Source organism: Pygocentrus nattereri, chromosome 16 (assembly GCF_015220715.1).
Source record: "Pygocentrus nattereri isolate fPygNat1 chromosome 16, fPygNat1.pri, whole genome shotgun sequence".
Lineage (NCBI taxonomy): Eukaryota > Metazoa > Chordata > Actinopteri > Characiformes > Serrasalmidae > Pygocentrus > Pygocentrus nattereri.
Window position 1 is genome coordinate 22090748 of NC_051226.1, and position 15022 is coordinate 22105769.

Below are 15022 nucleotides of genomic sequence, written 5' to 3' on the forward strand. Positions count from 1 at the left end.
TTGCCAAGTTTTGAGTAAGTTGATAGACATGATAGCATGACGCTAAAGTTTGCTTGTTGTTCACAAGACACCACCTGAACTAATTGTCTTTTTAATGAAGTTAAAAAAAAACAAACAAAAAAAAAAAAACAACTAACAACTACGACAGTGGCAATGACAGCTAAACATGCAGTTTATCAGAAGTGACTGGCTTTCCGAGCACTGAGGGAGAAGCAGGGAAACTGAGAAAGAGCAAAAGAGGACAGAGCACAGAGAGGGAAAAAAAAAAGAGGAGAGCGAGTTTTGATCCATGCCTGTAGATCCCCCCCCCCCCGCCCCCCTTCTCACAATACACCTCACTTCCCCACCCCAACGTGAGTGAGAAACGACCTCAGACAACAGTGAAACAGGACAGGAGGCAGAAAAAAGGCTGTATAGCCTGCTTCTCAGCTTCTTACCAGCCAAAACAACCACTGGGTTAGCATTCAGCTAATCAAACAAGCTCTCCAAGCCAGGTGAAAACACCACATAAAGCTTAAGGTCAAAGTTGAAGAAATCTCGTTTGGTGACAAGTGACAGCTCTTTATTTCTCTGTGACTTTTCTCTAAGTTTCATTGAAGTATTTTTCTTTTTCTTAAAAGTATCTTGAAGTGAAAGTTAGCAACCATATAAATCTATAATTCAGTGTGCCAACATCTTTACAAAAAATTTGGTTTTGAGTATTACAAAAAAGCAAAAAAATGAGCAAAACAAAAAGAATGACAAAAAAAACTATTAGATATCAATCATGATACACACATCAACAATTCATGTCAAAGAAAGGAAACGTGATACATAATTTATTCACACTTTACAAAAATCTCTTTTTAGCTACGACAACACCATCAGCAATCCAATATAATAACCAGACAAGTTGCTTTTGATTAAAAACAACCCAAACAAGGAGGGAGGGCTAGGGGACTGCAAGAAAGAGGAGAAAGGGGAACTAAAAGGGACATCAACAGTGAGACGGGGTGGACCGCCTTTTAATGCCTTTCCCCTGTTTGGTAAAAGTCATTAAAATTGACCTCTGCCTCATGGCAAAAGTTTCTTTTTATTTAAAAAAAAAAGAAAAAAAAAAGGAAATAAAGGGGGAGGGGGAAATGAGTAGCTGCACTAGTGATCTACAATAAGTGCTTGTCAATCCATTCCACTTTTAAAACATGACAAATTTAAAGAGGGAAAAGTACATTAACACAAAATGGGGGGGGGTTGGCCTTGTGAGCACATATCATTGACATGGTTTGTGTTTTGGTAGTGGCCGATTACAATGCCACTGGCCACTGTAGATAATAGAACCCAACAGGACTAGACCACGCTACACACACGCACTCCAGCCGAAAGCACATATAGCACAAACAAAGTCGAAACCAGGTTTGTGCTCCTCACAAAGAGTTTTACAGTAGTAGATGGACTAGGAGCTTTACACTTGGCCTTGCAGCAGAACACATTGGATGGCACAACACAGAACAGGAGACAGCTGTGGTCTAGCAGTAGTAAGAGAAGTTCAAGCTCTGAATGGACAAATATATATGTATGTGTGTGTATTTATATATATATATATATATATATATATATATATATATATATATATATATATATATATATATATATATATATATATATATATATATATATATATATATATAAAAAATGCAAACAATTAGAAAAAAAAATTCCACAAAAACACAAACGGTGAAAGAGAATCGCCTGAGTTGAGAGCGAGGATGTGGCAGTAAATTGAGAGCTGGGGGGGTTGGGTAAGGAGCTGTGGATGAAAAACTAGTCTACAGCCACTGTAAGGTAAGACTGATGGTGGAAAACTGGACTGAAAAAAAAATGGGAGAAAAAAGAAGCTCTGAAGAGAACCAATCAGCAAAGCAGCTACAGGGTAACAGCAGGTGAGCTAATATTTAAGATACTAGAACAGTGAGGGGAGGTGGTTTAGCTGGAGGCTGTTTTAGGTGTCCAGGAGAGCACTGGCAGTGTGCTTGGAGGAAGGAAGCAGTGAGGCACAACGCTGCATGTTTTCATGAAAACAGAAAAAAGGGGCACATAACCAGACACCAGGCTCTATGCAGCAATGCTTTTGGTTAAGAGGAAATAAAAGTGGTACTGGAAGGTAGAAATAATAAAAAAAAAAACAAAAAGGACCTGGACAAGTGCAAATTTACACAGCAAAAACCTGAAAATTGTCTTCTTCCTCTTGTATACATGCTGGTCATTTTGCATGTTCATTAGGTTCAAAACACCTTAAAACTGATAGAAATTTAGCTTTTCATTTACAATACAATCATTTTTTTATCCAAATCGAAATTTGAATATGTACACAAAAAAGAAATCAGGACTTCTGTGGTTTGTATACAATCATGTGGAGTCCCAAAAAATAATCACTCTGGGAGCAAAACAGAATATACAAAAAAAGAAACCAAAGAAACAAAAATAAAACAAAAAATAAATATAACCACAGCAAAAGAAAATGGGTGGGTGCCTTGGCTGAGCAAGGCAACATACTGGACAGAGAGAGGGAGGCTAGCCTAACTAGTTGAGAATGAGCATGCTTCACTTATGCCCTTGCTGCCATGTACCGCCCTGCTTGAGTTTTTGTGACTGTCTGCCAAACTCAACTGCCCTGGGGTCAGCAGCGCTCCAGGTGTATGAGCTGCAGTCTCTGACAAGCCAAAAACACAGCTGCCCATTCCAGAACGTTTCCCTTTTCCTGCCGCCCTCTGTTTTTGCTGCATACATCAAGGCTATAGACATGGGTTTGAAAACCATTATAAGCAAAAAGATTTAGATTAAAATAAACGGTACGAGTGACTAAGTGCATCTGTACTAAAACTCCTTCGGTCTACTGAGATGAGATGGACGCACTCGGGTGGACTGCAGCGTCTCTGAGGGCTGAAGCCTCAGTGTGGTGAATCACACACACACGGTTCAGGGTGTACAGCAGGAGGGCAGGGTTGTATTAGAAGACACCTCAGCACCATGTGGAGTGTAAAGGTGAGAGTGTGACCTGCTCTCACACACTGTACACACCAAAGAAGCCCTTTAGGTCAGAAGGGCATTATGGGAGAACAGACTATGTGATCATCTCTGAAAAGCTGGTGTGGTTAACGGTTCCTGTCTAATTTAGCTGCTTGCTCTGAACTGGCGTCAGAAAAAAGTGGCATGGTCCAAAATAGAAATCTGATGATGTACTTGCTTAATCTGGACTCCCTGCATGTGTCTGAAAAGGTATTGCCATATTTTATATAAAAGCGTTGACCACTGTCTTCAGGTAAAATTTACAAGAAATTCTCAGGAAAATCTGGGGTTGGGATACAGTGTGAAAATGAAGGTAACGTTAAACTTGTGCCCAGAAAAAAAACAAAGAAGGGGGGAGGAAAAAAAAAAATCAAAATCAAGAAAACTAAGAAAGGGGGAGGTGGTACAGATAAGACTGACAATAACCATCTGCTTCAGTTAAAATCCATTGGGAATAAAAGTTTAGCCATACCCCAGCTCCTCCTATCGGATTCTGATTTATACACAACAAGATTTACGCCTCTCTCCCTGAGCAGAGAGCAGGCGAGGCTTGGATGGGAGCTCCCCCTGCTGGCTCGGAGAACTACCTGCGGCCAGGCACGTGGATGCCGTTGACTGCGGGCGGGTAGGGCAGGACCAGCTCTAGTTGTGCAAACAGGGAGAAGTGGTCGGAGGGGATGTGGGGATGGGGGCAGCCGGTGATATTGTTCTCGTGAAGCCAGTGGGGGTCCAGCGGGCCCAGCACCCCCAGCACGTTAAGCAGGGGCTGAGAGTAGAAGATGTAGTCAATGATGCCCTGCAGAGGAAAGCAAATCAAACAAATCACAGAGGGATAAAGACCGACAAAGTTTGTCAGAGTATTAAAGTGTGGGCGATATATTCTCATTGACAATGGCACCACATTAAAAGAACCCACATCAGCTTCAGAGAAATCTTCCTTCTGTGGCTCCCTGTCCTGGTCCTGGGAGTACCCATACTAGACATAACACTTCTTTGAAAAATACGTGTATAACTTTGATATTCACAGTTGTGAAAATAAACACTACACATTTAGGGTCTTGCGTGCTGTATTAAACAGTTTGTTGACATGGTTGTTGGCTTCTAGCCAATGAGCATTTAGCTCTGTTATTGTCGTCGTCGTCTTAGCTTGTGCAATATTGCTGACAGTCACAATTTTCTAAATAGAAAATACCAAGCAATTTTTTTTAATATCGCCCAGGCTTGGTATGCATTGATTTGCATCAGAGAAAACACCTGCGTTCACAAATTTACAAAAACAGTAAAATGAATAAAACGCAGTGCTGCCTGCCTGTACTTCTCAAATATCTGTCAAATCTAAACTTTTTTTTTTCTCTTTTTTTTAACAATTTGCCTGCCTATACCGATATAAATTTAAAGTCATCCGGCAGCCCTAAAAACGGAAATCCCTGACCTCATTTTCTGCATGAAGATGTAAAGTCATTCCCAGTGGTTTAATGTGAAATATGCCATGCTAGAGAAAATTAGTCAGAGCTGTTCACAAAAGTGGTGATACCGACATCAGAAACATTCCATGCTGCCAAAAAAAACTACACAAGTAACATTTTCAAGACAAAATAGTTAGAAATCTGCTGCCTGATGCCCGAGACTCTCGCCTCTTCCAATGCAAGGCTAAATAGTTCTGAGCATGGAGGGTAACTGCTCCAGTGGCTTCTGCAGAAGGACATGGCTCAACATGGAACTCAACATGAAAAACCGGGCTCATCACGTTTTTTTTCAAGCCGGTTAGCTGATCGCATCCAGGGCAACAGAAGAACTTGGTGAAATGATGTAACAACGTAGCTACGTTTATATCAGTATTGTGGAACGGCATCCTGCTGCTTTATTTCAAGCCAAACAAGCTCCGTTCTCAAATTAATAAATTTAACAGCATCCACTATTCAATAAACATCAAAACTTTATGATACACCCATTTTTGACAGAACAAAAGAGTGCAGCTCATTAACATGAGCTTAGATAGCATGCTGCCACCTCAGCTCCCCACAGAACAGGTTCCAATTCTGACAAAACTTTACTGTTGGAGGTTTAGATGACAGCCAATAACTTAAATCTGTGGGAACGAAGTCAAGTGGCTGGTGTGGGAAAGACAAAAAGCTTAAAAGGAAACCTGTTCTGTGGTATTTGCAGCGGTAGCTTCTTAAGCTAATGCTAGCCAGGTCCTCGATAGGTTAGCTTAGTGAATAAGAAGCAAACAGCCCAGTTTACGTTTGATTCAACTAACTGGCACTCTGATATCACAAGTATAGATGATTTAAAAATTCACAGCAAAGCAAAGTCAAGTGACTGATGTTGGAAAGACAGACAGAGACAAACGTGTTGTAGCGTGTAGCTATTAGGCTGTGAGCACTTTGCCACTCGTTTGTGTGGTTTTCTTCATTATTTCCTGGTTCTGATTTAGTGGAAAATGGAGTTCACGAGTCCATAACGCACAGTAGAGCCACTAAAAACATTAAGTCATTACAGCATTTAAGCTTTTGGTTTAACATTTTTTTTAATAAATCATGACACAAAGGTAAATAAGGATCAAGGCAAAACGGTACCGAAAGTATTTACTACCCAATTTTACCACTATTTTACCTCTATCAATGTCACATTAAAACTCAGTACATGTAGGTTCACCACTTATTTTAGAAAGGAAATCATTTCTATATGCAACGTAGACAGTTCACCACTGTAAAGAAATTTTATATCAGAGGAATGAGATTTTTGGATTTTCACTAGACAAGAGATATCTGAATAAGTTAGACAAATAATGTGCAAGTGATACCTTGAAGTCAAAGGTGTAGTTTGTATAAGGCATCAGGCCATTCTCGTAGGCACTCTTTAGCTTGAAGCCGTGTGTGATCCTCGTGCTAGACGTGCCATTTTTGCCGTTGCAGTTAAAGTTGGTCAGGCAGTCGATGTAGCGCAGCTCCTTGAAATCCTTATGCGTGCTGTCCACACCACCTGTGCTCAGGTATTCCACGACACCTACACAGTTTTACAAACAAATGCTTTTAAAATGGTCAAATTTTCATTAACATTTAGGGGGTGGGGAGAAGAAAAAAAGAAGTCACGCATACACACAACCTACCTGAGTCAGGCAGTGAGTTGAGGTCAGCACACAGGACGAGCGGAATGGCATTGGTCTCTCCTGACACAGAAGAGAGCTTGAGGCTGCGTGTGGCCTTGTCCACAATGTTCTTCACCTCTGAGAGAAACATCATGGTCTGGACCAGCTTTACATCCGAGTATTCAGGGTCCCAGTGCATGTGGGCATTTGCCACCAACAGCAGCTGCTTCTCCATTCCATGCAAGGGTTTCCCTGCTAAAATACACCAAAACAACAAGTATTATTTATATTAAAAAAAAACAAAAAAAAAAAAAAACACACACACCTCAAAAACTATTATTAAAACAATGTAAGAAGAAAGCAAGGACGGTAGAATGAATTAGAGTCAGACCAGATTGCTCCATCATCTCTTTGCGTAGCTCAAGGAGCACGGCGACCCCAATGTTGTCCTTGGTCATCACCCTGTTCAACATAACCTCCGAGCCCTCCGAGTTAGCCATGGCCAGCTGGTTAAATTCCACTGTGTGTTTCTGCACTAAGCTGAATCTGTGTCCAAAACACATGCATACAGGGTTTAGTCAGAGAAGCAGACAGTGAATTCCACCTTTTGCTTCCAAGTCAGTAATTAGAAGAGATGATGGCTCTTGCATTTTTAGTGAGACCAGCAAGGCAGGACCATAATGATATATATGGCACTCACTTCTCAGTCTTGTAGAAGATGGCGCAGCCGTCCACATGTTTTCGGTCAGACTCAGACATGGTCCTGGCACGAGACTTGGGGCTGAAAAAACCCTCATAACCATGCTCCTTCAACTCTACCAGGAAGAAGTTGTAGTACTGCTCCGTCTCCACTTCCTACTCAAAGAGCACAAGACCTTGTTACTTCAAGTGCAATGAGAAGCAACTTCAAAACACTGCAAACGGGGACAAATTGAATCTATAAATACCAATATATTATTATAAACTACTAGTGAATTACAACAATAAACATATCTAGAACAAAGAGTTCACACAAACAGTTTTGACACAAATGGGGAGGGCGTGCAAGAAATGTCTCAGGCCAATTTTTTTAAGCATACACATTAACTTTTCTACTTTTCACTTCAGAGGTCATAGCTGCTTCTGTAGTTTATTCTGCTCTTTAGAAGCTCTAAGCTCAAACACAGGATCAAACTTAACCACAAATGTACGGAAGAACCTTGATATGCTCCTGATATTTCCAGAATGACTTCATTCTCTTTCCTTATGTCTGTGTCTTCAGTCACATTAGTTAAAAAATTTAAGCACAACTTTGGATGGAAGCGAGTCTTCTGCATTCACACGGTTTGTTAAACAGGTTTACAACTACAGCTGCCAGGCTACCTGTGCTAAAAACACACTGACCGTGTCACCAAAACTACTCAAATCTTTAGATATCTGCTTCAAATTATGTTGATAAGCTACACAGTTCAGGAAAAAATTGGCACCTTCAAACACTGGGGAGATGTAGTGCAAGAGTGTGTGGTAACACTCCTATATGCAGACACACATCATTAACACAGACCTGTTTATTGTAAGAGAATTCAGTATATAAGAACGAAATATACCATTTCCGCTGCCATTTAACCTTTGTGCTAGTGAGATTACAATGCATGACTAACTGGGAGCTCACTGTTGGTTAGATGGCTGGAGTTTTGGATAATGAATCGGAGGGCAGAGCGCTCAAATATACAAAAAAGAGGGAGGACAAATTTAATTATTAAAAACCTATTGATTTCATGGCTATTAGCAACAAATCACTAAGAGGAACTAGCCCTACTTGTTATGTGAGGTTTTTAAAATGGTAGAATTACTGTTGCCACAAAATCATAAACTTTCACAATAACTGGCATACTTTAGTAATACTTAAACTGGGCAAAGACATTCAAAAACAACAAAGCTTTCAAAAGCAAATAGTGGCAACTCTTTGCCAGGCATCTGAAACATCAACTTCGAACCCATCTAATGGTTTCTTTCCTTTTTCAGAAATAAACATCCTACATGTGTGTAAGGAGTATATCATCACTGTAAAGCATCTCCAAAATGATTGTTCTTTACTTTAAATGCAAGTTAATATAAAAATAAAAAAAATAAAATAAAATTTGGGAACATTTCTATTGTTCCATTCCTCATGAATGTTTTGTTTAAAGGACAGCTGCTGAGCTAAAATTATGCATATAAAAAGAACAAATACAATTGAGATACTCCTTTTCTTTTTTTTGGACAGCAATGGCATGTGTCATGGTCAGACCTGTAGGCTGATGATGTCTGCACTGCAAGTGAGGATCTCTTGCATGATGGACTTTTTCCTGTAGTCCCAGTTGAGGGCCCAGGAGGGGCAGTAGCCATAGAGCTGGCGCGTGGCATACTTATCACACAGCACATTGTAGCACATCACTGAGAAAAGGGCTGGTGTAGGCAGAGAAACAGAAGAATGGTATAAGCCAAACTGTTCAGATAATTTATGCATTACTATATGATCAGCGTTTTCATTTTCTCTCTCTGAGTCGGCAGGGTTTGAATTTAAAAAGGGTAGAAAAAGGGAGGAAAAAAAACAAAACAAACTCAAGTGATCTTAAATACTAAAGAACTACGAAAACCATTTGGAAAATGAAGAGAAGCGAAACAACCACTACTGCATGGTTACAGTGAGCTAGTTTCAGAATCCTAAAATCCATATAGTGAGCCACATACAGTCATCCTGCGAGTGTGTGAATTTCTCACCTGATGGTCGTGTCCTGTCAGGCTCCTGCAGAGGTACCCAGGAGCGAGAAGGGGGCTGCTCGGTGGAGACTAAAGCAGAGGTGGATCACACACACACACACACACACACACACACACACACACACTAGAACAAAAGATTCAACAAAAAGGGAAACAGACACACACACACACACTTCCCACTACATCACCGCTTGTGCACATTGTAATTATCCCCATAGCAATTCAAAAAAAGACTACAGGAAAGTGGCAAAAAGTCATGGAGTACAACAAATTGACTCATCTCACTGAAAGAAATTCATGTGCCTACTAAAACCAAGTTTTCCTACAAAGAAAAGCCAGGCTCTGCAAGAGGCCTGTTCCAGAACACGGCAAACAAAAACGCAAGCATACCGCGCTTAGTGCCTGCAAGATTGTCGAGCAGGTAGTTTAGGAGCCGGCGCGTCCCATCGGGTTCCTGGTAGAGGTTCATGATGTCTTGTGCAAGCGGGTTTCCTGCAGAAGCAAAGCAGAAGTTTTCATTTTACTCAAAAGAACCTCGTACCCAAACAAACACTAACAAGAAAACAATACAGATAATTATTTAATTTGCTAAAATTTAATGCACACGTCCATATTAAAAACAGAAGCAGTGAAGAGGTTCAATCAAGTTACTTAACAGTAGACAATTAGGCTACATTTACACAGCAGGTAAAAGTGGCCCAAATCTGAGTTTCTCACTAAATTTTTTTGTTTAGTTTCTATTCACATTATCTTTTAAATGTGTCCTGTATGTAACATCAAACTGAACAGATCACACCCCTAAACCGACCTGCATATGCAAAAAAAAAAAAAAAAAAAAACAAAAAAAAAAAAAAAAAAAAAAAAAAAACACAATGCTTCACGTGTTGTGCTGGTCCACAGGTAAACAAACATGACAGCTGGCGAACACCAGATGCTTTCAGTTTCATCTTCGCCAGCATCACAGGAGTGAACATAAAGTTCCAATGGTTGAGAACTGGACTCATCAACCAGAAGGTGTCCAAGTTCCCTGTAAAAAGGGCACGTTATTTGGCCACGGGCACTCCTATGGTTCATGTCCTCTGACTCTTTAAGCTGTTTTGGACGCTGCAGCCTTGTTCTCCTCTGGCTGCGTTTGAATACAGAGGGTTTTGCATGAGTCTCTTCTAATTGTTTATGAATCTCAGCAGCACGAAACTATGACAAATGTAGAGTTGAACTGACGTAAAAGACAAATTCCGATCTGGTGGCTCAGAGTCGCATTACTGCAGATCGGATTTGGGTCACTTTCACCTACTGGCTAAACGTAGCCTTAGACATACCTTTCAAACCCAGTGTTTGTAACTGAAACAGTTTTCCAAGCTCAAAAGGTAGAACTCGCAACTGGTTGTTATTTAAAAGCAGTTCCCTGAAAAGAAGGGGGGAAAAAAAAAAATAGGTACAACAGCAGATAACTAAACTATTCAGTAGACCATTTGAAATTTACATGCTGAAGGGTCTCATACACTTATGCACACAAACTTAAAAGAATACAAGACAGTTAAATTAGTAGCACATGTATATGTTACACAATGTGCTACTGTTTATACATGTATACTTTATATATAAATATATATGTAAAAAAAAACAAACAAAAAAAAAAAAACACAAAACATATTGCTGGTATAAATGGTGTAGTACAACAGACTTAACACTGGACTTGATCCAGGCCCCTTGGAACAGAACACTATGCCTTTTCAATTCCTTGCAGAAAATGATTTATAACCAGCCAGTGCAGCAGTAATCAAGCAGCAGAGAGGTGGATATATATTACAACCGGTGACATTAATGGAATTGATCCATCTAAGTAAAGCCCTATGGCAGACACACATGAGAACACCACTGATCTTAGCGAGCACAGGAGGGCAGTCATTAACATCCCCTCCAAACAAAAGGGAAACTAATTAGCAAGGTTCTGGGGCTATCCAGAATGACTCATATCATGTGTACAATGGAGTTAATAACAGCTAGCAGGAGAGCTCATCTGCAGAGCTAACAGCCAACATTTAATGCATTTTCATGAAAAATAAAAAAATGAAAAGCATTTTCATGATTTGATAAATTGATAGATTTACTATTAGATTTCTTGTGCAAAAAGAGCAAAACAATGTCACCAGATGCTGACCTGAGAGATACCATGTTGCCTAGCTCAGCGGGCAGGCTCCTGATCTTGTTGGACGAGAGGTCCAGGTACACCAGATTGTGTAGTTTGGCAATGTCAGGTGGGATGCGTGAGAGGGAGTTATCACTGATGTGCAGAGCAGTCAGGTGTGTGAGAGACCACAATGCTGTGCTCAGACTCCTTACTTTGCCTAAATACAAAATAAAAACAATGAGACATATTTAAGGACATTTTAAATAAAGAGTTTCAAAATTTCAACCTCACATTTCTTAACTTGGTCAACTAAATGCAAATATCTGCTTTAAGTGCAAATCACAAAATAAAACTAGCCCAAGACATCATTTCCACTTTGAGGGGTGAAGTTCTGTTGTAAGCGACAAAAACCGCAGAGCTCTACACAAAACGTCTTCTAGTTAAAACTCTAACATTACCACTGATCTCCAGCTCGGCCCAGTATGACTTCTTCCCGCTGGCGGCCTCCTCGCTCGACATTATTGTGTACATCCGCCTTGGGTCAGGCGGATCATATTTTTCCTTGGGCATCCCTGTAATACTGAAATAAGTGAAAGTTATTTCCACCAGTCGATTCAAAATGCTGTAAATGAGAGCTATTCTTCATGCCTTGCTGGACAGGAACAGTGGAGAGCACAGTTTAAAGGCAGCAGAGAGCAATAACAGCAGGTAATCTACCATTCTGAAATGAAGGACTTACAATATTACAAGTTCAAGAGGCTCTTAGATAAGAGAAAAAAAACAATCTAAGCCAAGATAGGTAGATTGTGCTCCTTAAAAAGGATATGCAGTTCAAAATCTAGCTCTTGAGAAGTACTAGAACCACAAAAGTCGATCAGGATACAGAAAACATGTGGTAAGTGTCATTTAAAAGATCAATAGTTGAGGATAATTTCCCCATTAGGCTGATTCGTTTTCAATGGGCTATTCCTGTGATTGAAAACGTCAATTTGCTCTCTGGTTTAAACGGATGCTTACAACTAGGTTAACAACTTAGCTAGGTGGTGTTCACTTTGTTGCAGGGAAGCCCTTGACCCTGACCCATCAAGTTCCTACAAAGTGGCTCACACCACAAATTTACAAAAGCCAAACACAATTAGCTAGCGAACAGAGTCGCAGTTAGAGAGCTGGTCAAACTCAAGCTGCTTTTAAGAAACTTACCAATATTTTTCATAGGCTACAACTACCTCGTAAGTTAACTACCAAGCTAATCAAAACACCACTGCCTCGTGTGTACAGCGCTTAGCTACCACGTAACACTAGCTAGCTAACTGCCTCCCACACAAATAATCAAATGTAAATTATGAGACAGCGTGTAAGTTACAACAACGCCACTTTACTAGCCATGAAGATAACTTGTACCTCACTTATGCCACAGGAGCACTACTTTTTGTAACGACAAACACATAATTAACGAGTTAATGTTCAGCCATAGATAGCATCCCAATTTAACCAACGTTACTACAGAAACAAGCGCGCGTGGAGCTTCATTAACTTAACGCAGGTGTGTTTCTCAACTAGTTCGCTATTTACTGTTAATGCTTTTATATAAATGAATGTGGTAATACGCGAATACCTAACGAAAAACACATTTCGAGGTACCAGCCGTGAAGTACCGTTAGCTAGCAAGCACATAAAGAGTGGCAGCAGCGGCTCGCGGCTGAGGCTGTTAACGTTAGCTTCTCGGGCATCGTTAGTTACTCAGGGAGCTAGCCGGCTGGCTAAGTGTATAAATAAATACAAATCGCTAGCCGAGCTCGGCGGCGCACGAACAGACCACAGCAACCAACTTACATAATAATGAACCTTGTTTCTACCGCTGCTGAGGAACACTATGAGGTCGAGACAGAACACAAACTAAAGCACCTTAAGTGAACACACACACAAAACAGGCCTCTGGGTAAACACACCGAGCACTCGTTGAGCTTATATCGCCCAGCCAACATCCCATTGTTAAGATTTGGGGAGTTAGCCAGTTAGCCGCTACCTAGCTCACTGGCTAACGTGCGATTTTTGTATTTTATAAACTAAAGACGAGCTGCGCTCATCAAAATGCGCCTGTATTAAAATGAACAGGTTGTCTCCTCGTAGCGAAACCAAGTGGATGGTGTTCCTCGCGTCTGCTCCGTTTACCTGTAAGCGCATTACCAGTTGACGAAGCTGAGTGCGCGTCTCCTTTGTTTCTGCTCCACTTTGTATCCGCTGCTCTTTCTCACCCAAAGCAAACAAGCATCATGGCGGCTCGGAGATTTTTCGGGCCACGAGAACAACGCGCGTCGCTATTGGCTGTCTCTCGAGAAGGCGCGCCCTGATTGGCCCGCGCTGTCGCGCGACGCCTCCGCCGTGTTTACGCCAGCAGTGTAACGAGAAGAGGAGCCGTGAAATGGGTCAGTGTGTGGAGCTGTAGGCTTAACAAAGCGCGATTAGTCGCTAAACCGGATCATTTAAACCGAAGGTGAAGACCCTCGACTAATAGTTCCCCTTAGCCCTTCTGTACAGACTTGATTTTGGACTCAAACCACGTGTAATAAGTGAGAAATCGCGCAAGGTGTTTCATAAAGCAGGATTTCTTACTTAGCTGGATAATTTAAGCCAGAAGTCAGGACTGCCCAGTGAGACCATCCGTGGTAGTCGCCTATTCGATGCTTTCAGACTTAAATCACCGGCCTCGCTGAGAAATCCTTAAAAAACAGGATTACTCATTTAACTGGAAAACTTACTCCCGAAGTGAGGATTGTCCTGTAGAAACGCTCGTCGGCGCTTCCATATGGATTATATAGGTTTAAAACATGTGACATGTATTAGCGTATATGGATTCCCCCTATATCCAACTTACATTTGTCACATATGAACATATACGTATGTAATATGCAACTTTTTATGCCGTAACTAAACTCTAAAAACGTGCACATTGTAAGCGATGCAATAAAATGATAACGAAATAAATTAAAATATTTAAATAATGTAGTATTTAAAATCAAACAGATAATAGTGACAGTTATAACTGTACTGGGATATATTCAACCATGTATCGGACATATATGTATGATTTATGTATTGTGCATATACTGTTAGTATTCACCCATCGATCAGACATATATATTATCCATATATAATGCAATGTTACATCTATTGTTTGATACCTACATACATGTATGCAAAATATAAGTAAACATATTTTAAAATCTACCTCCTGCCTCTCCCTTCATGGCTGTATATGAGATGTCCCCATGAGTTATACTGGACAATCCTGATTTTGCGCTTAAACTACCTGGTACTGGAGGGCCAGTGCTAAGCACAGTTTGGCGACCTCCTTGCACAAACAGCTGATTCTGCTCATCTGTTAACTGCCAGGTTTGGTGTTTTTAAGTAAGGGAATTACCAAACTGTGCTTTACACCAGTCCTCCAGGACCAAAGTTGAATACCACTGATTTAAGCCAACAATAAGAATTATCTAGCTGGAACATCCCTCAACCCTTGTTTTGTTGGACAAGCTTGACTTAAGTTATATGGCTAACTGAGAAATCCTGCTTTGTGAAGTACAATTCAGATTGTGATGACAGAGAAATTAGTTTGTGTTTTTATGACTAGGGGACTTTAATTTGACAGAAGGGGTGTCACTTGAAAATTCTTTTATTTGCATTTATTTTATAGTCCACATGTTTCTAGTTTTTAAAGATTGTAGGATTCAAGAGCTTAGAAGAAATCTGGCACCCATTAGTAGCGTTTCCATTTACAAACATTGCTACTATTATAACAGCAATTGTCACTTCAATTATACATTTTTTGTGCAATCTGTAGTTGGGGTGGTCAACATTTGCCCAAACTTTTCTTTAAAAAAAAAAAACATCAGATGTCAGTGCTACCGCTTACTGTAAATGACAGTGACGCCTTCCTTTTCTGTGATAAACTAAACTTGTATAACGTAATTCACATTTTCTTGGTCAGACTCCTTTCTGCACTGTATGTTCCT

General features: G+C 40.4%; 1 protein-coding gene across 1 annotated transcript; it reads right to left on the bottom strand.

The window, feature by feature from the left end:
* Window positions 1–1663: 1663 nt before the first annotated feature.
* Window positions 1664–13303, bottom strand: cnot6a (CCR4-NOT transcription complex, subunit 6a). The gene is made up of 12 exons (XM_017720280.2): window positions 13182–13303; window positions 11468–11589; window positions 11040–11226; window positions 10198–10283; window positions 9269–9370; window positions 8879–8947; window positions 8406–8563; window positions 6837–6991; window positions 6528–6682; window positions 6158–6391; window positions 5852–6054; window positions 1664–3841 (listed from the first exon to the last, which is right to left on the bottom strand). Exons 2-12 carry the CDS (start codon window positions 11577–11579, stop codon window positions 3629–3631), a joined length of 1674 nt encoding a protein of 557 aa, XP_017575769.1. The 5' UTR covers window positions 11580–11589; window positions 13182–13303; the 3' UTR covers window positions 1664–3628.
* Window positions 13304–15022: the final 1719 nt, after the last annotated feature.